This window comes from Periophthalmus magnuspinnatus, chromosome 17 (genome assembly GCF_009829125.3).
Source record: "Periophthalmus magnuspinnatus isolate fPerMag1 chromosome 17, fPerMag1.2.pri, whole genome shotgun sequence".
NCBI lineage: Eukaryota > Metazoa > Chordata > Actinopteri > Gobiiformes > Gobiidae > Periophthalmus > Periophthalmus magnuspinnatus.
Genome location: NC_047142.1, coordinates 19,638,129 through 19,664,224, shown reverse-complemented (window position 1 = coordinate 19,664,224; position 26,096 = coordinate 19,638,129). Strand labels below are relative to the sequence as shown.

Below are 26,096 nucleotides of genomic sequence, written 5' to 3'. Positions count from 1 at the left end.
TGTGTGTTCTGCAAATAATCTGACACTCATCAAGTTTACCTGGACCTCTGAGTAAACACTGATAACAGCACGAGTACTACTAGTATTGTATTAAAATAAAGAAATTACGCAACAGTTAGATTTTCAGTCATTTTATTTAATAGATAAATCTTATATACAATATTACAAATATTCAGGTTATTGTAAAAAAGCTCAAGTTTGTTTTTTAGTATTAACTCAACTCTCTTAGCACACTGTTGAGTCGTTTCATTTTCTCCTCCATGACCCTTTTCTGAGCTCTGGTTTCCTCCAGTAGCTGACGCATCTCTTCTTCCACTTCATAAACCTAGAAAACACAGAAGTCCTTAAGTTGTTGCTTAATTTGTAGTTTTGCATCAAACGCCCTTCCTCATCCATTTACCCAGACTTGTGGTAAAACTACAGTGAATCATTTGACCCCATGTGGCTAGAGGCATTGTCTGTTGCGTAAGTTCTTATCCTAAACTTAACCATTGTAACTAAATTTAACTAAACGAATTCCTATAGTGCAAAAAAAGAACTAACATTGTCTTAACCTAGCCCAGTGTTTAGCCAACAATCATTTTCTTTACTCTTACTTCAATTGTTTCAAAAGTAGGTGTAAACTTTCTGACAGGCTAGATACACCAGCATCAGCAAAAGCATCTAGCTTTTCTCAGTTCGCAAATATGAACTGCTTTTGCATGGAGATGTTATCACTTTGCCGGGACTATTCCACAGTAGGCATTAAATATATTAATCTCGCACGATTCAATTACAGGTATTTTTATGCTAATGCGTAAGCCATTTAATGTATCAAAACCAAAAAACTAAAAGTAAAGTGACTGCATACAATCTGTAGTATTTATAGTCTAACCTTCTGATTGGCTTGCTCTATCTGTTTCTGCTTGTCCGAGGCCAGTTGTAGCAGCTCAGTTTGATGAGTGACCTGAAGTGACTCCAGTTGTTGTCTGAAAGCATCATCGATACTACGCAGCTTCTCCACGGCAGCTCTGCAAAATGACAAGACAGGACAAGACAATTGTTCATAATGTTTTATTCAAATTAGTTTATAACACATCATTATTTCAGCAAGTACATCTCTTTTTAAATGAGCGTCAGTCTCACTTTTGTGCTTCAGTGGCTTTATCGCGCTCTTCGAGTAGCAGTTTCTCTTTTGAATCAAAGTTTTCTTTCATTCGTTTTACTTGAGTCTCCAGCCGAGTGAGAAGTTCTGCTTTGTCCCTCCACTTTCTGCTAGATTCACTGAGAAAAGACAAGACACAATTTAATTAGCTAAAACTGTGTGTGATGTGATGTGATGTGCTGTAATTGTAAAAGGAAAGTACAAAGCTAAAAAATGTTATAGGGAAAAACTTTTTCAATTAAATCTTTTAAAGCTTTCATCGCTAAAAGTTTTTTTTTTTTTTTAACACAGGAAATAATCTCAATTTAGATACAGCAGATTGTCCAGGTAGAATCAACTAGTAATACGCACTGGCAGTAGTAGTGATGAAAAGTGGTAGGTGTTCTGACATCGCAAATTGAGCCCAGAAAATATTTTTTATTAACTCAGCTTTATTTAGTTTATTTATTTTTTCCTTTCAAATACTGAATACTCCTCTTTTTAGGCCCTTTGCCCCACAAAGAATTTTTTTTTGCAATGAAATCAAGACTTTGACTGGACTTTGGCTTTACTGCCATTCAGGATTCTAATATGTTGGCACCTATTGCTACTCCAATATCTCTCATGTGGAGTTATTGGCCCTCGCCACTCACGAAGTGATGGCGAGGGGCATTGTTCTTCCTGGGTTTCTTCTTCTTATTATTATTATTATTATTATTTTTCCGCCAAAAGGATCGCAGTTTTGACCCCCTGAACGTCGACGAAAAGTCCCACATATAGGTATAGGATCGACCGGCTCGGCGAAAAATTTCATAAAATTGGCATCGCGACAATGTCTGAAGCACACCGGCTCGACAGCGCCACCTAGAAAATTCTAAATTTTAAAATGAATTGGGAGCCGACACGCATTTTTCGCCCTAGCTCGACGAAATTCACACCAGTGATAGAGCTCATGGAGACAAGCAAGAAAGCCAATCATAGTGCGGCCCTAGGACGGACAGGAAGTCGGCTATATTAAATCGAAAATTCGCCAAATTTTTCGTTGCGTATTTTCAAAACGCTACTAGTCTCAGGTTTTTGGTCCAAATGAGCTCAGATTTCACATGCCACATCCAGACACATGGGTTTTCAAAAGTTATCCACGTTTTCTCCAAATTCCACACGGTTCGCCCGTACGCCGCCACCGAAATACGCCTTTGTTTCCTGTTTTTTCGATGTCCTCTCACGACCACAGGCATTGCCCTACAGAGCTCACATTCACATCACATATGCGAGACTGGGGCATGAGTGGAATGCAATATTAATTTTAATCAAAATGAACACTATAGCGCCCCCTACCAAAGGGGTGAAACGCAAACATTATCGGATTCCTACGAAATTCGGGGAATAAATTGGGGGCATGACGTGGACCAAAAAATAATATTACGGGCATAGGTCATTTTTCACACTTGGCCACCAGGGGCGCAAAGACTCCAAAAAAAATCATTTAAAAATGTCTGACACGCACATGCATTGGTCTACACAGCTCAAATTCACATCACACGTGTGATATGAGGGTATTAATAAAATGGATTATTAATTGTAATAAAAATGAACACTATAGCGCCCCCTACCATAGGGGTGAAAGCCAACATTATCGGATTCCTTCGAAATTCGGGTAATAAATCGGTGGCATCAGATGACACAAAAAATTACATTATGGCTATGAGTAATTTTCCACGGTTGGCCACCAGGGGCGCAAATACTAAAAAAAAAAATCATTAAAAAATTTCTGACACGCACATGCATTGGTCTACACAGCTGAAATTCTCATCACACATGTGATATTAGTGTATTAATAGAATGCACTATTTATTGTTATGTAAATGAACACTATAGCGCCCCCTACAGTATTGGTAAAATACACAACTTTGTCCGATTGGCATGAAACTTGGGGAGATAATTGTGGGCATTAAAAGGGTCAAAAAAGTCCATTACATCATACCTGTATTATGTACACGGTTGCCGGTGCAAAGCCACAGACCCCTCTCATATAGAGTCAGAGCCACACAGCTCAGGGCCACACTGCATGTTAACATTGTTCTTCGTTTTTCCGCCAAAACAATCGCATTTTTCACCCCCTGAACATTCACGAAAAGTCTCACATGGGGGTATAGAATCGACCGGCTTGGTGAAAAATTTCATAAAATTGGTGTCGGCAAAATGTCCCATGCCCCCTGACTCGACGGCGCCACCTAAAATTTCACCCCTATGGGAGAGGAGCCTGGTTTATTTTGGAAAACACACACAAAAATCAGAACAGTGATAGAGAATGGGGGGACAAGCATAAATATGAATTGAAGCACTGCTCTATGACAGACAGGAAGTCGGCCATTTTGGATAAAAAATTCGCCACTTCATTCGCAGCGTGTTTTCAAAACGCTACTAGTCTCAGGTTTTTGGTCCAAATGAGCTCAGATTTCACATGCCACATCCAGACACATGGGTTTTCAAAAGTTATCCACGTTTTCTCCAAATTCCACACGGTTCGCCCGTACGCCGCCACCGAAATACGCCTTTGTTTCCTGTTTTTTCGATGTCCTCTCACGACCACAGGCATTGCCCTACAGAGCTCACATTCACATCACATATGCGAGACTGGGGCATGAGTGGAATGCAATATTAATTTTAATCAAAATGAACACTATAGCGCCCCCTACCAAAGGGGTGAAACGCAAACATTATCGGATTCCTACGAAATTCGGGGAATAAATTGGGGGCATGACGTGGACCAAAAAATAATATTACGGGCATAGGTCATTTTTCACACTTGGCCACCAGGGGCGCAAAGACTCCAAAAAAAATCATTTAAAAATGTCTGACACGCACATGCATTGGTCTACACAGCTCAAATTCACATCACACGTGTGATATGAGGGTATTAATAAAATGGATTATTAATTGTAATAAAAATGAACACTATAGCGCCCCCTACCATAGGGGTGAAAGCCAACATTATCGGATTCCTTCGAAATTCGGGTAATAAATCGGTGGCATCAGATGACACAAAAAATTACATTATGGCTATGAGTAATTTTCCACGGTTGGCCACCAGGGGCGCAAATACTAAAAAAAAAATCATTAAAAAATTTCTGACACGCACATGCATTGGTCTACACAGCTGAAATTCTCATCACACATGTGATATTAGTGTATTAATAGAATGCACTATTAATTGTTATGTAAATGAACACTATAGCGCCCCCTACAGTATTGGTAAAATACACAACTTTGTCCGATTGGCATGAAACTTGGGGAGATAATTGTGGGCATTAAAAGGGTCAAAAAAGTCCATTACATCATACCTGTATTATGTACACGGTTGCCGGTGCAAAGCCACAGACCCCTCTCATATAGAGTCAGAGCCACACAGCTCAGGGCCACACTGCATGTTAACATTGTTCTTCGTTTTTCCGCCAAAACAATCGCATTTTTCACCCCCTGAACATTCACGAAAAGTCTCACATGGGGGTATAGAATCGACCGGCTTGGTGAAAAATTTCATAAAATTGGTGTCGGCAAAATGTCCCATGCCCCCTGACTCGACGGCGCCACCTAAAATTTCACCCCTATGGGAGAGGAGCCTGGTTTATTTTGGAAAACACACACAAAAATCAGAACAGTGATAGAGAATGGGGGGACAAGCATAAATATGAATTGAAGCACTGCTCTATGACAGACAGGAAGTCGGCTATATTGAATCGAAAATTCGCCAAATTTTTCGCTGCGTGTTTTCAAAACGCTACTAGTCTCAGGTTTTTGGTCCAAATGAGCTCAGATTTCACATGCCACATCCAGACACATGGCTTTTCAAAAGTTATCCACGTTTTCTCCAAATTCCACACGGTTCGCCCATACGCCGCCACCGAAATATGCCTTAGTTTCCTGTTTTTACGATGTCCTCTCACGACCACAGGCATTGCCCTACAGAGCTCACATTCACATCACATATGCGTGATTGGGGCATGAATGGAATGCAATATTAATTTTAATCAAAATGAACACTATAGCGCCCCCTACCATAGGGGTGAAACGCCAACATTATCGGATTCCTACGAAATTCGGGGAATAAATTGGGGGCATGACGTGGACCAAAAAATAATATTACGGGCATAGGTCATTTTTCACACTTGGCCACCAGGGGCGCAAAGACTCCAAAAAAAATCATTTAAAAATGTCTGACACGCACATGCATTGGTCTACACAGCTCAAATTCACATCACACGTGTGATATGAGGGTATTAATAAAATGGATTATTAATTGTAATAAAAATGAACACTATAGCGCCCCCTACCATAGGGGTGAAAGCCAACATTATCGGATTCCTTCGAAATTCGGGTAATAAATCGGTGGCATCAGATGACACAAAAAATTACATTATGGCTATGAGTAATTTTCCACGGTTGGCCACCAGGGGCGCAAATACTAAAAAAAAAATCATTAAAAAATTTCTGACACGCACATGCATTGGTCTACACAGCTGAAATTCTCATCACACATGTGATATTAGTGTATTAATAGAATGCACTATTTATTGTTATGTAAATGAACACTATAGCGCCCCCTACAGTATTGGTAAAATACACAACTTTGTCCGATTGGCATGAAACTTGGGGAGATAATTGTGGGCATTAAAAGGGTCAAAAAAGTCCATTACATCATACCTGTATTATGTACACGGTTGCCGGTGCAAAGCCACAGACCCCTCTCATATAGAGTCAGAGCCACACAGCTCAGGGCCACACTGCATGTTAACATTGTTCTTCGTTTTTCCGCCAAAACAATCGCATTTTTCACCCCCTGAACATTCACGAAAAGTCTCACATGGGGGTATAGAATCGACCGGCTTGGTGAAAAATTTCATAAAATTGGTGTCGGCAAAATGTCCCATGCCCCCTGACTCGACGGCGCCACCTAAAATTTCACCCCTATGGGAGAGGAGCCTGGTTTATTTTGGAAAACACACACAAAAATCAGAACAGTGATAGAGAATGGGGGGACAAGCATAAATATGAATTGAAGCACTGCTCTATGACAGACAGGAAGTCGGCCATTTTGGATCAAAAATTCGCCGCTTCATTCGCAGCGTGTTTTCAAAACGCTACTAGTCTCAGGTTTTTGGTCCAAATGAGCTCAGATTTCACATGCCGCATCCAGACACATGGGTTTTCAAAAGTTATCCACGTTTTCTCCGAATTCCACACGGTTCGCCCGTACGCCGCCGCCGAAATACGCCTTCGTTTCCTGTTTTTTCGATGTCCTCTCACGACCACAGGCATTGCCCTACAGAGCTCACATTCACATCACATATGCTGAGACTTGGGGCATGAAGTGGAATGCAATATTAATTTTAATCAAAATGAACACTATAGCGCCCCCTACCATAGGGGTGAAACGCCAACATTATCGGATTCCTACGAAATTCGGGAAATAAATTGGGGGAATGACGTGGACCAAAAAATAATATTACGGGCATAGGTCATTTTTCACACTTGGCCACCAGGGGCGCAAAGACTCCAAAAAAAATCATTTAAAAATGTCTGACACGCACATGCATTGGTCTACACAGCTCAAATTCACATCACACGTGTGATATGAGGGTATTAATAAAATGGATTATTAATTGTAATACAAATGAACACTATAGCGCCCCCTATCATAGGGGTGAAACGCCAATATTATCGGATTCCTTACGAAATTCGGGTAATAAATCAGGTGGCATCAGAATGACACAAAAAATTACATTATGGCCTATGAGTAATTTTCCACGGTTGGCCACCAGGGGCGCAAATACTAAAAAAAAAAAATCATTAAAAAATTTCTGACACGCACATGCATTGGTCTACACAGCTCAAATTCTCATCACACATGTGATGATGTAAGGGTATTAATAGAATGCACTATTAATTGTTATCTAAATGAACACTATAGCGCCCCCTACAGTATTGGTAAAATACACAACTTTGTCCGATTGGCATGAAACTTGGGGAGATAATTGTGAGCATTAAAAGGGTACAAAAAAGTCCATTACATCATACCTGTATTATGTACACGGTTGCCGGTGCAAAGCCACAGACCCCTCTCATAGAGTCAGAGCCACACAGCTCAGGGCCACACTGCATATTAACATTGTTCTTCGTTTTTCCGCCAAAACAATCGCATTTTTCACCCCCTGAACATTCACGAAAAGTCTCACATGGGGGTATAGAATCGACCGGCTTCGGCAAAAAATTTCATAAAATTGGTGTTGGGCAAAATGTCCCATGCCCCCTGACTCGACGGCGCCACCTAAAAATTCACCCCTATGGGAGAGGAGCCTGGTTTATTTTGGAAAACACACACAAAAAGCAGAACAGTGATAGAGAATGGGGGGACAAGCATAAATATGAATTGAAGCACTGCTCTATGACAGACAGGAAGTCGGCCTATTTGGATCGAAAAATTCGCCACTTCATTCGCATGCGTGTTTTCAAAACGCTACTAGTCTCAGGTTTTTGGTCCAAATGAGCTCAGATTTCACATGCCACATCCAGACACATGGCTTTTCAAAAGTTATCCACGTTTTCTCCAAATTCCACACGGTTCGCCCGTACGCCACCACCGAAATATGCCTTCGTTTCCTGTTTTTTACTATGTCCTCTCACTACCACAGGCATTGCCCTACAGAGCTCACATTCACATCACATATGTGTGATTGGGGCATGAATGGAATGCAATATTAATTTTAATCAAAATGAATACTATAGCGCCCCCTACCATAGGGGTGAAACGCCAACATTATCGGATTCCTACGAAATTCGGGGAATAAATTGGGGGCATGACGTGGACCAAAAAATAATATTACGGGCATAGGTCATTTTTCACACTTGGCCACCAGGGGCGCAAAGACTCCAAAAAAAATCATTTAAAAATTTCTGACACGCACATGCATTGGTCTACACAGCTCAAATTCACATCACACGTGTAATATGAGGGTATTAATAAAATGGATTATTAATTGTAATAAAAATGAACACTATAGCGCCCCCTATCATAGGGGTGAAACGCCAATATTATTGGATTCCTACGAAATTCGGGTAATAAATCAGTGGCATCAGAAGAAACAAAAAATTACATTATGGCCTATGAGTCATTTTCCTACGGTTGGCCACCAGGGGCGCAAATACTAAAAAAAAAATCATTAAAAAAATTTCTGACACGCACATGCATTGGTCTACACAGCTCAAATTCACATCACACAGTGTGATAGTGAGGGTATTAATAGAATGCACTATTAATTGTTATCTAAATGAACACTATAGCGCCCCCTACAGTATTGGTAAAATACACAACTTTGTCCGATTGGCATGAAACTTGGGGAGATAATTGTGAGCATTAAAAGGGTCAAAAAAGTCCATTACATCATACCTGTATTATGTACACGGTTGCCGGTGCAAAGCCACAGACCCCTCTCATATAGAGTCAGAGCCACACAGCCCAGGGCCACACTGCATATTAACATTGTTCTTCGTTTTTCCGCCAAAACAATCGCATTTTTCACCCCCTGAACATTCACGAAAAGTCTCACATGGGGGTATAGAATCGACCGGCTTGGTGAAAAATTTCATAAAATTGGTGTCGGGAAAATGTCCCATGCCCCCTGACTCGACAGCGCCACCTAAAATTTCACCCCTATGGGAGAGGAGCCTGGTTTATTTTGGAAAACACACACAAAAATCAGAACAGTGATAGAGAATGGGGGGACAAGCATAAATATGAATTGAAGCACTGCTCTATGACAGACAGGAAGTCGGCCATTTTGGATAAAAAATTCGCCACTTCATTCGCAGCGTGTTTTCAAAACGCTACTAGTCTCAGGTTTTTGGTCCAAATGAGCTCAGATTTCACATGCCACATCCAGACACATGGGTTTTCAAAAGTTATCCACGTTTTCTCCAAATTCCACACGGTTCGCCCGTACGCCGCCACCGAAATACGCCTTTGTTTCCTGTTTTTTCGATGTCCTCTCACGACCACAGGCATTGCCCTACAGAGCTCACATTCACATCACATATGCGAGACTGGGGCATGAGTGGAATGCAATATTAATTTTAATCAAAATGAACACTATAGCGCCCCCTACCAAAGGGGTGAAACGCAAACATTATCGGATTCCTACGAAATTCGGGGAATAAATTGGGGGCATGACGTGGACCAAAAAATAATATTACGGGCATAGGTCATTTTTCACACTTGGCCACCAGGGGCGCAAAGACTCCAAAAAAAATCATTTAAAAATGTCTGACACGCACATGCATTGGTCTACACAGCTCAAATTCACATCACACGTGTGATATGAGGGTATTAATAAAATGGATTATTAATTGTAATAAAAATGAACACTATAGCGCCCCCTACCATAGGGGTGAAAGCCAACATTATCGGATTCCTTCGAAATTCGGGTAATAAATCGGTGGCATCAGATGACACAAAAAATTACATTATGGCTATGAGTAATTTTCCACGGTTGGCCACCAGGGGCGCAAATACTAAAAAAAAAATCATTAAAAAATTTCTGACACGCACATGCATTGGTCTACACAGCTGAAATTCTCATCACACATGTGATATTAGTGTATTAATAGAATGCACTATTAATTGTTATGTAAATGAACACTATAGCGCCCCCTACAGTATTGGTAAAATACACAACTTTGTCCGATTGGCATGAAACTTGGGGAGATAATTGTGGGCATTAAAAGGGTCAAAAAAGTCCATTACATCATACCTGTATTATGTACACGGTTGCCGGTGCAAAGCCACAGACCCCTCTCATATAGAGTCAGAGCCACACAGCTCAGGGCCACACTGCATGTTAACATTGTTCTTCGTTTTTCCGCCAAAACAATCGCATTTTTCACCCCCTGAACATTCACGAAAAGTCTCACATGGGGGTATAGAATCGACCGGCTTGGTGAAAAATTTCATAAAATTGGTGTCGGCAAAATGTCCCATGCCCCCTGACTCGACGGCGCCACCTAAAATTTCACCCCTATGGGAGAGGAGCCTGGTTTATTTTGGAAAACACACACAAAAATCAGAACAGTGATAGAGAATGGGGGGACAAGCATAAATATGAATTGAAGCACTGCTCTATGACAGACAGGAAGTCGGCTATATTGAATCGAAAATTCGCCAAATTTTTCGCTGCGTGTTTTCAAAACGCTACTAGTCTCAGGTTTTTGGTCCAAATGAGCTCAGATTTCACATGCCACATCCAGACACATGGCTTTTCAAAAGTTATCCACGTTTTCTCCAAATTCCACACGGTTCGCCCATACGCCGCCACCGAAATATGCCTTAGTTTCCTGTTTTTACGATGTCCTCTCACGACCACAGGCATTGCCCTACAGAGCTCACATTCACATCACATATGCGTGATTGGGGCATGAATGGAATGCAATATTAATTTTAATCAAAATGAACACTATAGCGCCCCCTACCATAGGGGTGAAACGCCAACATTATCGGATTCCTACGAAATTCGGGGAATAAATTGGGGGCATGACGTGGACCAAAAAATAATATTACGGGCATAGGTCATTTTTCACACTTGGCCACCAGGGGCGCAAAGACTCCAAAAAAAATCATTGAAAAATGTCTGACACGCACATGCATTGGTCTACACAGCTCAAATTCACATCACACGTGTGATATGAGGGTATTAATAAAATGGATTATTAATTGTAATAAAAATGAACACTATAGCGCCCCCTATCATAGGGGTGAAACGCCATTATTATAGGATTCCTACGAAATTCGGGGAATAAATCAGTGGCATCAGAAGAAACAAAAAATTACATTATGGCCATGAGTCATTTTCCACGGTTGGCCACCAGGGGCGCAAATACTAAAAAAAAAATCATAAAAAAATTTCTGACACGCACATGCATTGGTCTACACAGCTCAAATTCACATCACACGTGTGATATGAGGGTATTAACAGAATGCACTATTAATTGTTATCTAAATGAACACTATAGCGCCCCCTACAGTATTGGTAAAATACACAACTTTGTCCGATTGGCATGAAACTTGGGGAGATAATTGTGAACCTCAAAAGGGGCAAAAAAGTCCATTACACCATACCTGTATTGTGCACGAGGTTGCCGGTTCAACGCCGTGGACCTCCATTATAATGTGTTGGTCACACATATTTATATAGAAACTGTGTGAAGGGGGGCGGATTGCGGCCGTGGGGTGGCCGGGTGGGGAAAATGGTGTGTGGGGGCAGTGGCCAGCCCCGGGCGGTTGCATGGGGGGGCGGTCGCATGGGGGGCGAGGGCCATCATCGCCGCTTGCGGCTTTAATTGCAGTTATTATCTATGAGCTTAACTTCCACGAATCTGTCCCTGCACATCCTACCACATTCAACAACTTGTCCCTCTTTTCCTACAATTTGAGGTTGTCACCCTGAACTGACCTGAACTGAACTGCCTTTCTTTCTGCCTGGCATGCTATTGTTCAAGATTGATGACACAATAGGCCTAAGTAAAATAAAATTGTAACCCACCCTAGCCTCATTTATTCCCTCCTTTTATTTCTTTTTTACATCCATCTCTTGCCTGTAAACCCTCTTGACCTCCTCCAGCTCTGTGTCCTTATCTTCCAGTTGTTGCTTCAGCTCTTCTTTGCGCAGAGTGAGGTGTTCCACATGTTCTTTGAGTTCTGTCTCTGTCTGTTTGAAGGAATTTTGGGCCTGGATAGACTCCTCACTCAGCCTCTGATTCTGCTCCTCCCGATTCTGCAAAGACTGCACAAAAGAGAAAACACAAGTCAGGAGAATGTAGAATGACAAATAAAAGTTACAAATTGAAAACAAAAACTTTAGAAAAACTACTTTTACATGCATGTCATATTGCAATTTTGTATCAATTGATTAATTATAAATGAGCTACGTAAGTTTTCTGGTGGATGGTTGGTCACCTGCTTGTCTCATGAAAATGTTTTCGCTTTTTCATGGTTTTATAATATTGTGGAACCTTCCAGGCAAAGCAATAAGATTTTCAAGTTATATTTCATTCAATCAATTAGTGTTTTTTATTGTCAAACAAATACTTGGTTTGGTGAAGTCTTAAGTCTTATGTTTTAGGCTATTTTGGGCATTACAGGCAAAAAAATGTCCAGTGAAGTTTCTGACCCCTCACCTAAAACGTACATAGAGCCCTTTTAATTTGCTCATAATTATATTCAAATAAATAGTACCTCTTTAAGTTTGCGTATCGTCTCCGTCTGGTCGTCGATGATTTTGGCTTTTATTTTGAGGGCGTCGTTGTCTCTCTCATTCTGTTTCTTCTGTGTCTCCAGCTCTGATGACAGGACATCAATCTTGGCCTCCAAACGCCCTCGGTCCTGGGCTAAAGAGGCTCCTAAAGACACAAGAGAGAGGGATTTTGAGGTTAAATACTATTGCACTGGTTATGCAAGTTATAGGCGTGTTGAAGTGTCTTGAAGAGCTACACTAATAATTTGTAGTAGTAAATCATATATGAACAGTAACAGAATTAGTTCATAATGAGTTCAATGAGTTCAAAATGGAGTCTTTGCCAAACAAGAAGAATATTGTGTGTGTGTATATATATATATATATATATATATATATATATATATATATATATATATATATATATATATATATATATATATATATACAGTGTTGTGTCCTCCTCACCTTGTTGAGCGAGCTCTTGTCCCCAGATCCTCCTCTCTGCTCGGAGCCCGTCGATCACAGACTCCTGAGCCGTGAGCTGAGACAACAGTCTGGACTTGTCCTTCTTCAGGAGCTCCAGCTGCACAGACAGACGCCGGTCCTGGTCCAGCTCTGCCTCTAATGACTGCACACGGCTCTGGGCACACAAACACACAACTAACTAATTATGGATGAATACAACTAAAAATAAATATATATAATTAAATATATTTTAAATATATTTTAATAATGTTGATAGAAATGGTTTATAACCAGCCAATTAGGGTTTGAACTATCAAACACCTAAAAGGAACCTGGAGCACTTGTATTGATCATAGACTGCGGAATTTGCTGTATTTTTCTGTTTTTAGACATCTAAAAACCATCTAAAAATGCATGTGGCTGTTTCCTCATACCTATGTAGTATGTTGCCATCAACTAAATTATCAATACGCAGAGTTGTACCTTGAGCTCAGTGACGGCCTCCCGTTTGGTTTTGCTGAGGTCAGTAATGCGGCTCTTTTGCTCTTTGACCATAGCTGTGAGCTCCTGGACCAGACCTGCAGACTTTTTGTCCCTCTGTTGCGACTGGGACAGGGACGACCTTAAATCTGTCAACTCTGCACTCATTTGATCACACGCCTCTTTCACCTGCAGACACATTTTTGACAAATGAGTTACATTTTTTACTTTCTCCAGTTACCAACACTTTCAGTGCTTCAAGCTTTGAAATGAACTTTGAAATGAAGCTAAGCACTGAGGCATTTGGGCAATAGAGTTAAATTTAAATACTACAAAAAATAAGCTGGGCATTGATATAGATAGACAGACAGATCTACAATGCATGGCAAAAGCAGCAAAGTCCTCCCTAGTGATAATTTCTTTTAAAGTGATTAGTAAATTATACCTATGAAACGAAAGCTTGTTGAACTAAAACATTCGGCAATATTATAAAATACTAAAGACTAAAGACACTAAATTGACTTAGTGCACCAAATTATATTATAAAGTCTATGGCACCATGTACTTTTCTGGTGCAGGGTCTGCCACCTGCTTGTTTTGATGGAGACAATGTGACACCACCAGACCAAGTTAGTCAGATCTGTGGACAGCAGATGCCATTTACAGCAAAATGCATTTTTTGAGCAGTAATATATACATGTAAACAATCACAATCATCAAAAAAATTACTAAGTGAACCTTTAAAGGTATAGTGTGAGAGATGTATCAAATGGAAGTCAGAAAATAGGGTACATTTTGTGCTAGCTAAAAAATCTACATACAAAGGCTGATGAAAATTACTCTTTTTCTCTGCTCCTCGGTTGGACAAAAAATCAAACTCAATTCAAAATCAACTTTCATGGTGAAAAAATAATCACCAGAGGAGGTCAATCTTTTCTGTTTTAAATTAACATCACAAAAGCTTTTTCGTTTTCGTTAAACTGCTGCAGGGTTTAAAGATTTCTATTCATCTTGACACAGACCTCAGAAAACCTTGTAGCTTCGATGGTTAGCGCCATACGAAACTCGTCCTCTAGCGCAGCGTACTGTCTCCTCCCCTCTGTGATTCTGTCCTGCAGCTCAGACACTTTTTGGCCGTGTTTTTGTTCAACCAATGACACTTCTTTAGCCACTGCCTCGCGAAAATCTGCTCCACCAGGCTGAAGTCGCATCTCCAGCTGCCTCCTGCAAAGACATAAAATTATTATTATTTTTTTTTTTACATTTGTGACGAGACTAACACTAAGACAAAATATTTTTCGCAAATATTACACTAAGCAATTGGGTAATGGGGCCGCTGGAAGACTAATAGAATCAAAATCACAGTTGAGTTGAATCAATGAAATTTGCAAATCACATTCTCTGCAAATATTTGAAAGGTCTTGACAAACAATGATCTCGCAGTTATTTTGTAGTTGAAACCTCTTACTGAATCTTGATCTTATCTGTCACCTGCATGCATGTTGATGTTATTGCTTTGCATCAAATGTTCGACAAGATAGCATTAAATTCATTTCTTTCCATGTAGACAAGCAGGTGATGCCAGCAGGTCAAGTTACAGCTCAAATCTGTGGAGAGGTGACCCCACTCTCAGTAAGAATGCCTGGTTTTCAAGATATTTTTGAGTAATAAACACAAGATAGATAAGTTTAATGTCATACTGTTGAACATTCCAGGCAAAGTAAAACATGTTCATGAAGACAAGCAGGCCATGTACATTTGCTAAGTTACATAGTGAGCTTTAAAAAAATTAATAAATAGCAAATCTAATTGCAATTCTGAGAAAATTTGTATTATGGCATTTTTGTAACATAGTTCAGTTGAAACACTGAGAAACAGGGCAAAACAATCAAAAAGGGGGTGAATCAGTTATGTGCCGTTTCATGAGGTTTACTATAATGCTGTTTAATTATTCCTAATATTGTAAAGCAGTCAAAATTAGCATTCACAATTTAACAGGATAAACAAAATGCCCAATATAATTAAGCACTGTCCCCTTCTACTGTTTATATGACAATGGGATGTAGATGAGAGACAGTATTCAAAACCACAATGATAAATGGGCCAAGTGTGCTGATGGAACTAGTGCATTGTTTTGTGATTTTAGAGCAATTAATTAAAGTGAGAGTTTGGGGCTATTCATGAATTGTTGAAGATAAGCAGACCAAATGCTTTTATTATCCAAATGAGAAAGTCATAATTGTGTAAAAAAGAGCTAAAGAGCTAAAAGTCCCATCTAAAATAATGAATAACAACTACAATATGCTTTCCATTGTACCTCATGTAAAATATTTATAAAAGCTATTGTAACTTGGGGATGCACTGATATTGACACTGGAAAATGTAATGTTTTAGCTATTGACTGTCAATCTCTGATACTGGTCTGACAGTCCAAAATGCCAGCTTTAGCTCAGTAAAACAGATGCTGCCAAACTTCATCTCCAGAAGTCAGGCACATATTTATTTTTGTGATCATCCTGCAAAAAAGACTGCTCTCATAACTCTCATAAACCCTTTGATCTAGCAATTAAAAATATAATTGACAAATAAAGACAACTGAATTAAAATTCCATTGTTTGCACAGCCGTATTTTTCATGAATTGAATTTTTGATTAATACCCTCCCCAGTGCTATAGTGTAATCTACCTGTGCTCTTGTTCCCTTGAAGCCAGTAGTTCATGGAGTTGTTGCAGTTTGTTTTTGTGGTGTTGGACTGAAGCTCTCTGTATGTCCAGCTCCCTCTTTAACACCGCTACCTTATTCTCCAACTCCTGGTATCGTTTCACCTGAACACAACATTTACACTTAATCTCATCAAGAAATAGTATTTAGAAGAAATATCAATCAATCAACAATAATATTATAAAAACAATATAAGGCAGTACAATTTCATTTGTCAATTTGACAAAACTTACAATAAGCTGCACTGGTATATGTATATACACATACAAACACATATATATATACACACCTCCTCTGCCCTCTGCATAGCCCTAAGACTGTCGGCCTGTGCAATGCTCTCTTCCAGTTTGCTCAGTCCAGTCTTGTGCAGTTGTTCTGTGCTCCGGCTCTGCTCCAGTGCCTGAGTGAGAGACTGACATCGGCCCTCCAGCTCCTCCACGCGCTGCTGCAGCTCAGACCGGCCAGAGCGCTCCTTCAATAGCATCTCCTTCAGTCTGGAGAGAGGTTTAAATAAAGCTTGGGATCAAATGTCAAAAAGTGGATGTTACTGGTCATATCCACCATGTTTGTTTTAAGTAGATGAAAAGTCCATAGATACAGTTCCCAAAACAATGTTAAAAGTAAACTTAAGAATTGTGGAATAACCCAATAGGCTGTTGGGTCACTACTGGTAAATACATTTATCGCACATTTTGTTAGAAAAAAATGAATAGATGTACCTGTTTTGTCCTGGTTTGTGTCCAGTTTAATTCTGGATTTGGTCACATTCCAGTCCTGGTTTAGCCCTGGTCTAATGTGAACACACCCTTAAAATCTCAAGTGGTTTAACATTTGGCTAAATGACAACACAGTCTCGAGTTCTACAGGACTGAAAGATTAAACCAGAATTGTAAAGAATTTGCTATCTGAATGATCACAATCAGAGAATTTCAGGCTTAACAGATCCATACACAGGGAGAACATGAAAACTCTGCATAGAAAAGTCCCACTTAACCCAGAAATTGAGCCTTGTTGTGAGGTGAGCTAGACATTATGCCACTAGTGAAAAGAAAGAGAAAGTTCTATACATACAGATAACTGAATGAAAATCATTAATCATCTGATAAAAACATATGATTAGTTACAGACTCCCTTGTAGCTGGAGTTAGTGTCTCCTATTTTTTACCATGCCCTTTTACCTTTCAGACAAAATTTGCCTACTATTTAAAAATACCTTTTGTATCTTGCTAACAAACAGCACTAATTTCCAGACAAAGAGAATCATAAAACAAAACATTACAGAGGCACAAAAATTAGATAAAAAAATGAAAATCTTCTATTAACCAAAAACAAATGAATCCATAATTTTGTTCAAAAAAGCCATCTCATGCTGTTATTTGAATTGATGAAAAGATATTTGTAAGTAATCTGCCTCCTGATGAGAGCCGACTGCTGCAGCATCATTACAAAGTGACAGAAAAGATGGATTCACATAACGCTGCTGACATATGCCTGACAGCGTGGCTCTAATTACAAAAATAACAGATTTATCCAAAGCCAGACTGTGGGAGAGGTTCTCAAATTGTGGTGCAGGGGTAAAACAATGAGTTTTTGTTTTGTTTTTTGTATAAAACTCATCTAAACTGCCACATACATGTTATGAAATGCATGTGATTCGGTTCAGTTGTCTCACTAATCAAAATACTTCTAAGAAATGTTTCTACAGTATTTTGAAGTTGAAGCCCTGATTAATTTTAATACACTTTTATTGCATGATTTAAACTTAAATCCAAGTTCAACTCTGTCAATTCTATAAATTTTGAGAACCTTAAATCTTCCAAATGCATCTTAGTCTAATCTCCCAGCCAAACGCCCTCTAATGTGCAGTGATACAGATATGAATATTTTATTAGAGATGATGGTAGACATACTGCATTTGGATAATACACATAATGAAAATGGGTCTATGGGTTAATGGTCCTTCATCCACTAAATGGCTGTATAATAATTATAGAGCGCTTCAGGCGAGCTTAGTTCAATGACACTAGGAACTTTTAATGACGGGTCAGTAGTTTAATGACACTGATGTGGGATGTGTTTCTGAGATACGAAGATGTTTTCTTAATCAGTATCTTTCAGCTTATATTAATTCATCTCTGAGAATTGCACACTAATGATGTTAGTCAAAGTAGTTTTATAATAATGACAAACCTAAAAAGCATTTGTGAAGTAACCTCTGAGGGTACATTCACACTTGCAGACACATCGCATCAAAACTGGGAATAAACCTTTAACAAAATCTGGACAAGACAAAAACTAAATCAGGACTAGAACTCAATTAAACCAATTCTATATCAGGATTAAACTGGGCCCAAACCAAGACCAAACCAAGACAAGCGTGAACAACCAAACCCCTTCTGATAATGGTAGTAATCAAAAGCTTGTTTCATGCTTTTGATTACTACCATTATCAGAAGGGGTTTGGTTGGCTGGAGTTAAGTACTATAAATGAATAATTTTATTTAGTCAGTGGGCTAAGGTACAAGCCGTATTTAACATGCATTTATGCAACTTTTTAAGTTACTATCCTGGCAGCTTAAAAAAAACACAACATTCTAGACGGTTCTAATATCAATACTAAAATTCCCAACACTAAGCAACAAACCAAATTCAATGCATGCAGCACCAGCAGATGGGGTAGTTGCAGCCACAGTTATCCATTTTTACGGACGCATTTCATGGCCGAAGTTATACTACGCATATAGTACACATTATTTTACTAACTAAAAGATCTACTCATTCTAATTATATTAAAAGAAGTTGAAAAAGGTTCTATAACTCCATGTAACTGTTTCAACATGTGTCATTAGAGTACATTTCACTGTGCATTGTATTGTAAGTTTTATTTTTATATATTTGACTTGTATATTGTATTTTATTAAGCCCTCACTTTACTGTAAAGCACCTTGATCTTCTCTGGGTTGTTGTTCTTCTCTATAAATATACTTTGATTTATTGATTGAGACATGGATTAATGCATAGGACGTTTAAGGACATAGGACATGATTTTATTACCGGTCAGTGGTGTGCACAGCCAGGCTTTGTAGGTCCTGTTCCTCGCTCACTTTGGTCTGGAGACACTTCAGCTCTTCCGCCAGTTTTCTCACAGCCTGCTCTGCCTTCCAGCGCCGCTCCCTCTCCTGGTCACGCTCCTCCACTATAGTCTGGACCACATCCACAAAATATAATGCAAGTATGAATAGGGTAATATCAGCGGTTTAGAAATTGTGATAGACTATAGAGCTGCAGCTAACACTTATTTAAGTAGTTGACTATTCAACAATTATCATTTTTGATTAGTCAACTAGTGAAACAATTATCGATATTGTAAATTATTTTATAGGTTTATAAGAAAATAAAGGTAAATGCGTCTTGAAAGTTTCTTCATAGAGAATATATACAAATAAACTATACTACTGATTTAATACTTCCATAGTATTTTTGAGTCCGTATAATCCAGATAATGATTAGCGATAATTAAAACAATTATTTTACTAGATGGTTAGTCATGATTGTTCTGATTAATTGTTGCAGCCCTAGTACAATGGCAATCTTGCTTGCACTGTATTTTGCATATATTATTTTATGATGCTTTAAAAACAAATTAATTCCTGTTTTCAGGCCATAGTATAATCCGGCTTTGTTTGTGTTTTGCCAAAATGTATTTATTTTGTTCGAGATTGCCCTCCCAAATCCATAAGTCTGATCTAGGTGGTACTTGCAAAGCTGATCATTTTCTGAAATAGCTGCTGTAAAAAGTTTGAGAATCACAAGTAGAAGATTGCAACTCCATTTCCAAATGGACCTCAAATGGGGTAGAAAGCATTATTGAAATACAAATACACATCTGTATATCTACAAGGAGGCAGCCTATTCATTTTTTACCCTGTAGGTCTCTTCTTCCTTGGTGGACCTTGTTTTTACATGGCCAGAGGCTTCGGCACATTTCAAAGGGCGCCTCCTGGTGGCCCCTGCTGTCTCAACTCCTGCTGCGATGCCAGACTTCTTGGGCCCCACAGAGGACTTTGAAGATGTAGTTTTATGATTCTCCTGATCACTGCACATAAAACAAATCACAGGCATCGCACAAGCTGTAAAACCTGATTATTACCAACCCCGGAGCTAAGGCTGCAATGAAGGTCAAAGGAGATGGATGTAATTCTCTGTTTTATGGGTAAACAAAGTCTGAAACAGTGACTAAGGGAATTTCGAAACTACATTCGGTTCACCTTGTATTTGAAGAGGAAAGTGAGGTATGTATATTAAATTACAGATGCTAATAACTAGATAAAAAATACAGTAATCCTACAGAGTGATTGACTGTCAAGACCTTATTTCAGGAAAACAGAAGACTGAAGCCTGATAAATCGATAAACATTTAAATTTCTGTTGTAATTAGTTTGACAAACTATGTAATAAACATCAAACAACCAATTACTATTTTTATTCTTTGAAACCAGACAAGAGACCATTTTTATTGTACTTTTGACAGTCATTATAGATTGATTGTTGAAAAACAGGGCAAACTATTTACCAGTGTTATTTACTTAACAAAGTACACCCCCAAACCCCTCCCCCAAAATTAAATCTACTGAAATACTGAAAGTGACTTTTTCACATAACTGTTCCTTTTTCGAAATGCTATGTGTCTGTTCTCCAAAACAAGAAAGTCTAAAGTCCACCACACACTACAGCAATTTGGGGTCTTAAATCATTTTTAAAGGTGAGACAAAAACTGTATACCACAGACATGAGGGAAATCATGTGAGATTTTATGTCTTACAATGATCCAAATGTAAAGACTCCAGCGAAGAGACAGCGCACTATAAGTTAAAGCTAACAAAGCTAGCGCACTCGCTTTGAGACTTATTTGTTCAAAATGATCAGGGCATTGCACTTATAAATTATATGCAAGTCAAAAGTGAGGAACTACTCGCACCATTTTCTCACTTTTTAGTTTTTTAAGCAACAACTCAAACAGGCCTACTAACTATGTTTTGTGGACTGGGATCCAGGCTTCTGGATATGAGGACATGAATAAATGCTACAGTTTATTTCCATTGCTTTATGAAATTAAACTGTAGCAAATAATAATAAACTAGTAATTGTCCTTTTTGCTATTTCTCACGTTTGTATCGTATGCCTCTGTGTACGTCACCATGCCTGCCTCTGACGGCCTGTTTTATTGGCTGTTGCCATTGCTGGTTACAAAATGACTGAACAGCTCATTGTCCCTTGAATACTACATACATGAGGAGTGCAGTGGCTAAAAATCACAAATGAAGATCCAAAGTCGGACCACATCTCCCCAAAGTCGGGGAGAAGCAAATCGAGCAAATTATCCTGTAGAGTGTGGCGGGCGTAATTTGAAATAGTTTAGCTTTCTTCATGTGAAATGCAGTTGATGTATTCATTACCTGTCAGATCTCCTTCCCTTGGTGTCTTTTGTCCTTGTTCCTGAGCTGCTCCTGTGTTTGGGGACTCGTGAGCGCTTCTTGATTTCTTTTCCACTGTCACACTCACTTTCCGACGTACGATCTGTGTCCCTCTTGGGGACCCGCACCATCACCACAGGAGGAGTGCTGATGCTGCTGCTGAGTTTGTCCCGTGTAGGACCCTGTCAGCACAAAGGTGGTGTTGGAATTTATACTGTGTAACAGTATAAACTGTATTTAAATGCCACCATTTTCTCTCAAATAAATTACTGTGTGACAGGTTGGAGCCAAACAAATAAGACCACACTGCTCTAGAAAGGCTCTACAAGCAGACTCTGAAAACACTAGATCAAAACTCAAGCTTGTATCATCGCTGTAAAATCCTAAGCAAATCCAATTTTCTAAATTGAGAAAATTACCGGTATATATTCAGACATTATTCTGGTCTCGCTCCATCCCTATTAAAAGAGTGCATACAGTTAAATTTAAACACAAACATTTGAGCATCAAACAGAGGAGACTGTAAAATCCCATTTGTAAAGACTCACTCCTGGGATCTGGTCTTCACAGAACTACAGAACATGACCTCCATCCATAGCTTAAGTAGATCTGTCAAACAGTGGCTTCGTTGATCTTTAATGTCATTGTCTTATGTATGGACTGAATGTTTTGTGCCTGTTCAGTTTTCTATCTTGGATTACAGATGAAAAATGAGCCTGCATGGCTAACTCTGGCACATTTACATGCTCTACTAACATTAATTAATGTGCACTGTCCCATATTTAATAAACATAAATCCATAGATAGAACACAGCAAATACCATTCAAACGTAATTGTATTTATTTATTTTTTGGTATTCAAAGGAGCCCAGTTTAAGTGCATTCAACTAAAGGTGAATGAAAAGTTTTAGTATGTTCATTACCATTAGATAAAGCCTATCTGGGCACTAGATGTAATGTACAAAATTTGTTGGCAAGAAGCCACAAGTGCTTTGCAAGATGTCTACGTATAAGAGTGTATTTTGTATGTATTTCCATGTTCATCCTAGTCCACCATTTTTATTATAGTAACATCAAAAGTAATCACCTGAATGAGCAGAGATACTTGGCGCTCAAGTTTCCTGAGGCGCTCTTCATTAGGATGGTCTGGTGGATTGGCTGCACTGGAAACTGCAGGGGCCCTGTCCTTTTGAGCCGACTGTGGGGTGGTCTCTGTTAAAATTTCTGATGCAATCCGCTGACGAAACTGGTTCAACACCTCGTCAATGCGGGGAGTGTTAATATTACTTCCTTTGACCTGAAATAGTACATCTTAAGTAATGTAGATGTAATCTTAGAGGCTTATGAAATAAATAAGTAAATTACAGCTTCATGGTGACTGGTATCAGATGAGAGGAATAGGTCCACATAATCTTCCAAACCAGGAATGTCACGTTTATGTACACAAGGTTCACGTGGGTTTCCCAATTGGTCCAGACCATCCAGGACATAAATCTGAGGCAATGACTGGAAGACTATTTCCCTGTAACCTGCAATATACAGTTCATATATTATTCTGTTAACAAGAAATACATATTGTACAACTGATAAATAAAGACTATAGCATCTCATTTGTGTGACAGAAACTATACAAATGTGCAATGAGTCTATAGCAAAAAAGTATTGTAAACCAGTAAAAGGAAACTTGTCAGTATATGTAGGAGAATAAAGAATAAAGGTAGTTAGAATGCCTTGAGAGTACATACACTTAAGTTAATTAAAATTTGTAAGCAGAAAAATTACTCAAAGACATTGCAGTGTTTTGAACTTGGACTGCTATTCTGAACACTTAACCCTATATTGTAGGAAATTAAGTATAAAAAAATAAGTTAACTGTAATTTTTATTTTTATTACATTTTTGTAATTGTGATAAATTCCTGTCACATATTTTTAAGCTTTACCTGGGAACCTGCAGATTGGATTGTCTGCTCCATCTTTGTACAAAACAACTTCTTTTAAGGTGTGCAGTCCCAGCAGGCATTGCAAAAGGTGATCGATGCTGTCCAGCTGGTTGCCATGGAGGCTAAGATGGTTAAGCTTGTACTGCGGGCCGTGGAGATACAACAACCCTATTACAAAAGGACAATAAGATCCATCAACATCAGTGTGGTACCGGTGGCACTATCAAAAATACACAAGCCTTACCTGTGAGGTTATTAATCTGATTATAGGACAGGTTTAATCTTGTTAGGTTCACAAGGCCATTCAGTCCTGAGAGAGGCGGGACAAAAGAGTAATTTTACAGCTCATAAAGCACTCGTAGAACTTTAGGCGAAATGGAAGACAGATATAAATTACATGAGGAACTCCCCCTGTACTAGAACATCCATCATGCAACTGAGAAGGTAATTAATACACACACCTTCGACCTTGGTGATTAAGTTGCAGGATAAATTCAAAGTTCTCAGAGAAGTGAGAGAGCTCAGGTTTTCGATGTGAGAGATGCAGTTGGAGGAGAGGTCCAGATGACGCAGGTGCCACGCGTTTCTAAGGCCTTCAATTTGGGAGATGTTGTTGCAGTGAAGATTCAGGGAGGTTATGGTAGAGACCAACTGGACTTCTAGCAAACTGTGACAATAAATGGATAAATACGGGGAGTTGTGGTATGGTCAAGAGGGACTTCAAACAGATTGTGTAGATGAAATAATGGATATTTTGTCATAATAAAAGACAATACTAAACTAATATGATGTAAATTAGTATAAAAAAAAGAGTTTCTTTTCTCTTCGAGATAATTATGAGGTTTTCTACAACATTGTTAAAAAGCAAAAGTGTGAAAACGCTACAAACATATATAGCTCAGTTACAATAGATAGTTGAAATAGATATTGAAAACATTGCCATACTGCATGTTTATAGGAGCTAAAGGAACTATAAAATGTGAGTGCGTTACCTTTTTATCTTCTTATCGATAAGACACAGCTCAGTGTCTCCCATAATGACAAAATAGAGGTGTCTCCAAGTTTGAATCAAGTTTCAATAAAGTAACCGACTTCGTAAAACTAACATATATAGCTATATATAACTGGCACCATGAGACCATTTGTGCTGTTAACTCACAAATAAACAAAATCTGAGAACTTGTGAATCGTTAGCTGTTACTACAACCAGAAGCAAAGAGGTTAGCTTTATCTAGCGTCGACTGCAAAACATTGCCCATTACGATTTTGGCGAATAGATCAAACTCACTAAAAGCTTGTTAATAGTAACTTTGACACTCAATAGATACATTTATCTACTTAAAAGTAGCCATATCATAAACTTTATTTAGTTTTGATACTCATTTGTCGTTTAGCTTCTTAAAAACGCCGCTTTGAGTGTTTCACTTCCTGTTTACATGACGCTGACCACGCCAACTTCCGGCAAGTACTCGTTAGCTCCGCCCACTTGAAACTTATTGAAATAAATCTGTGTAAAATCTCTTTTGTTGTTTAAGGTTTATTGCACACGCAATAATGAATTGTATAGCTGGATGAAACAATAGTAATTGATCGTTTTGGAATTCTATACCGTTTCTTCATGACAAAGTTTTCCAAAAAGATATAGTAAGGGTAAAATGTACTTTTGTATTATGCAAATGAACAAATGTGCAATCTATTTATTAAAAGTTTAGGTATGCTTAAGAAACAATTAGAAATAGTAGTAGTAACCAAGTATAAGGAGCCTAGTAGTAGCAGTAGCTAATAGCAGTAGTAAGTAAAAGTAGTAGTAGGCCTAGCTAGTACTATTAGTCATAGTAGTTATAGTAGTAGTAGTAGTAAGAGCAGTAATATTATCAGCTTCAGCAGGCCTACTGTGTAATGTGCATAAAATGAGCATATGTAATCACAGGTGTATTATAAAGATCCTGGCCTCCATTAAACTACTAATTGCTTCCACTTGTTGCAACAGGCTCTTGATTGATTCCTCTCTTCTCACACTCAACGTTGTCCATATTAGAAGTGCCGGTTGACTGATCATAGTACCAACTGGCCACTATCCAGCCGTGATAGACCCAATTATCCCTGTAACCCAGCCAGTGGCCCTCCTTAACCTGCAAAAATGATGATCTACTGCAAATGAAGTCAGTGAATTAGTAATGCCATCTGTTGCTGCTGCAATGTAACACATGCATTTTTCATTGGCCTGTGCTTTGTATTTTCAAGGGCACAGTAGAATCGATTAATATTCTTGTACCTGTAAAAATAAAAGGTGCATGTGATAATTAAATACAAGAGGAAGGGGGTTAAACGGGTGGGTTCTCCTGGCTGCATTCATTTGGTTGAGCAATGTGTATAAGAAGGTTAATAAGGACATTTTAAGTTGGTCTATTTGGTATCAAATGCTTCGAGTAATACATGCAGCATATTGCTGCTACTGCTATGACAATTAGTGTTACAAATAGTTCTCAACATTGACATCAACCAATATTTCTTACTTATTTTAAGATTAGGCTATTTCAGTTGTACCTAAATTTTCCCCAAGAAATAAATAAGAACTTGCTCCATAAGTGCTCTAGTCTTGTTACT

At 38.8% G+C, this 26,096-nt stretch overlaps 1 protein-coding gene across 1 annotated transcript; it reads right to left on the bottom strand.

Moving 5' to 3' along the window:
- Positions 1–118: 118 nt before the first annotated feature.
- Positions 119–24,927, bottom strand: lrrcc1 (leucine rich repeat and coiled-coil centrosomal protein 1). The gene is made up of 19 exons (XM_055228486.1): positions 24,482–24,927; positions 23,951–24,156; positions 23,734–23,799; positions 23,490–23,657; positions 22,914–23,077; positions 22,636–22,845; positions 21,531–21,730; positions 19,999–20,170; positions 19,129–19,277; positions 16,364–16,568; positions 16,039–16,178; positions 14,376–14,577; positions 13,357–13,542; positions 12,874–13,048; positions 12,408–12,571; positions 11,768–11,955; positions 1,126–1,263; positions 875–1,010; positions 119–325 (listed from the first exon to the last, which is right to left on the bottom strand). The coding sequence occupies exons 1-19, from the start codon at positions 24,523–24,525 to the stop codon at positions 212–214; spliced, it is 3,027 nt and encodes a 1,008-aa protein (XP_055084461.1). The 5' UTR covers positions 24,526–24,927; the 3' UTR covers positions 119–211.
- Between the last annotated feature and the right edge of the window lie 1,169 nt (positions 24,928–26,096).

Coding starts and splice junctions, on each gene's coding strand:
- lrrcc1 (XM_055228486.1), bottom strand. CDS start 24,525: ATGGGAGACACTGAGCTGTGTCTTATCGATAAGAAGATAAAAAG. Junction 11,956..12,407: donor CGATACGCAAACTTAAAGAG/GTACTATTTATT, acceptor TCTTTTGTGCAG/TCTTTGCAGAATCGGGAGGA. Junction 1,011..1,125: donor AAAGCCACTGAAGCACAAAA/GTGAGACTGACG, acceptor GTCATTTTGCAG/AGCTGCCGTGGAGAAGCTGC.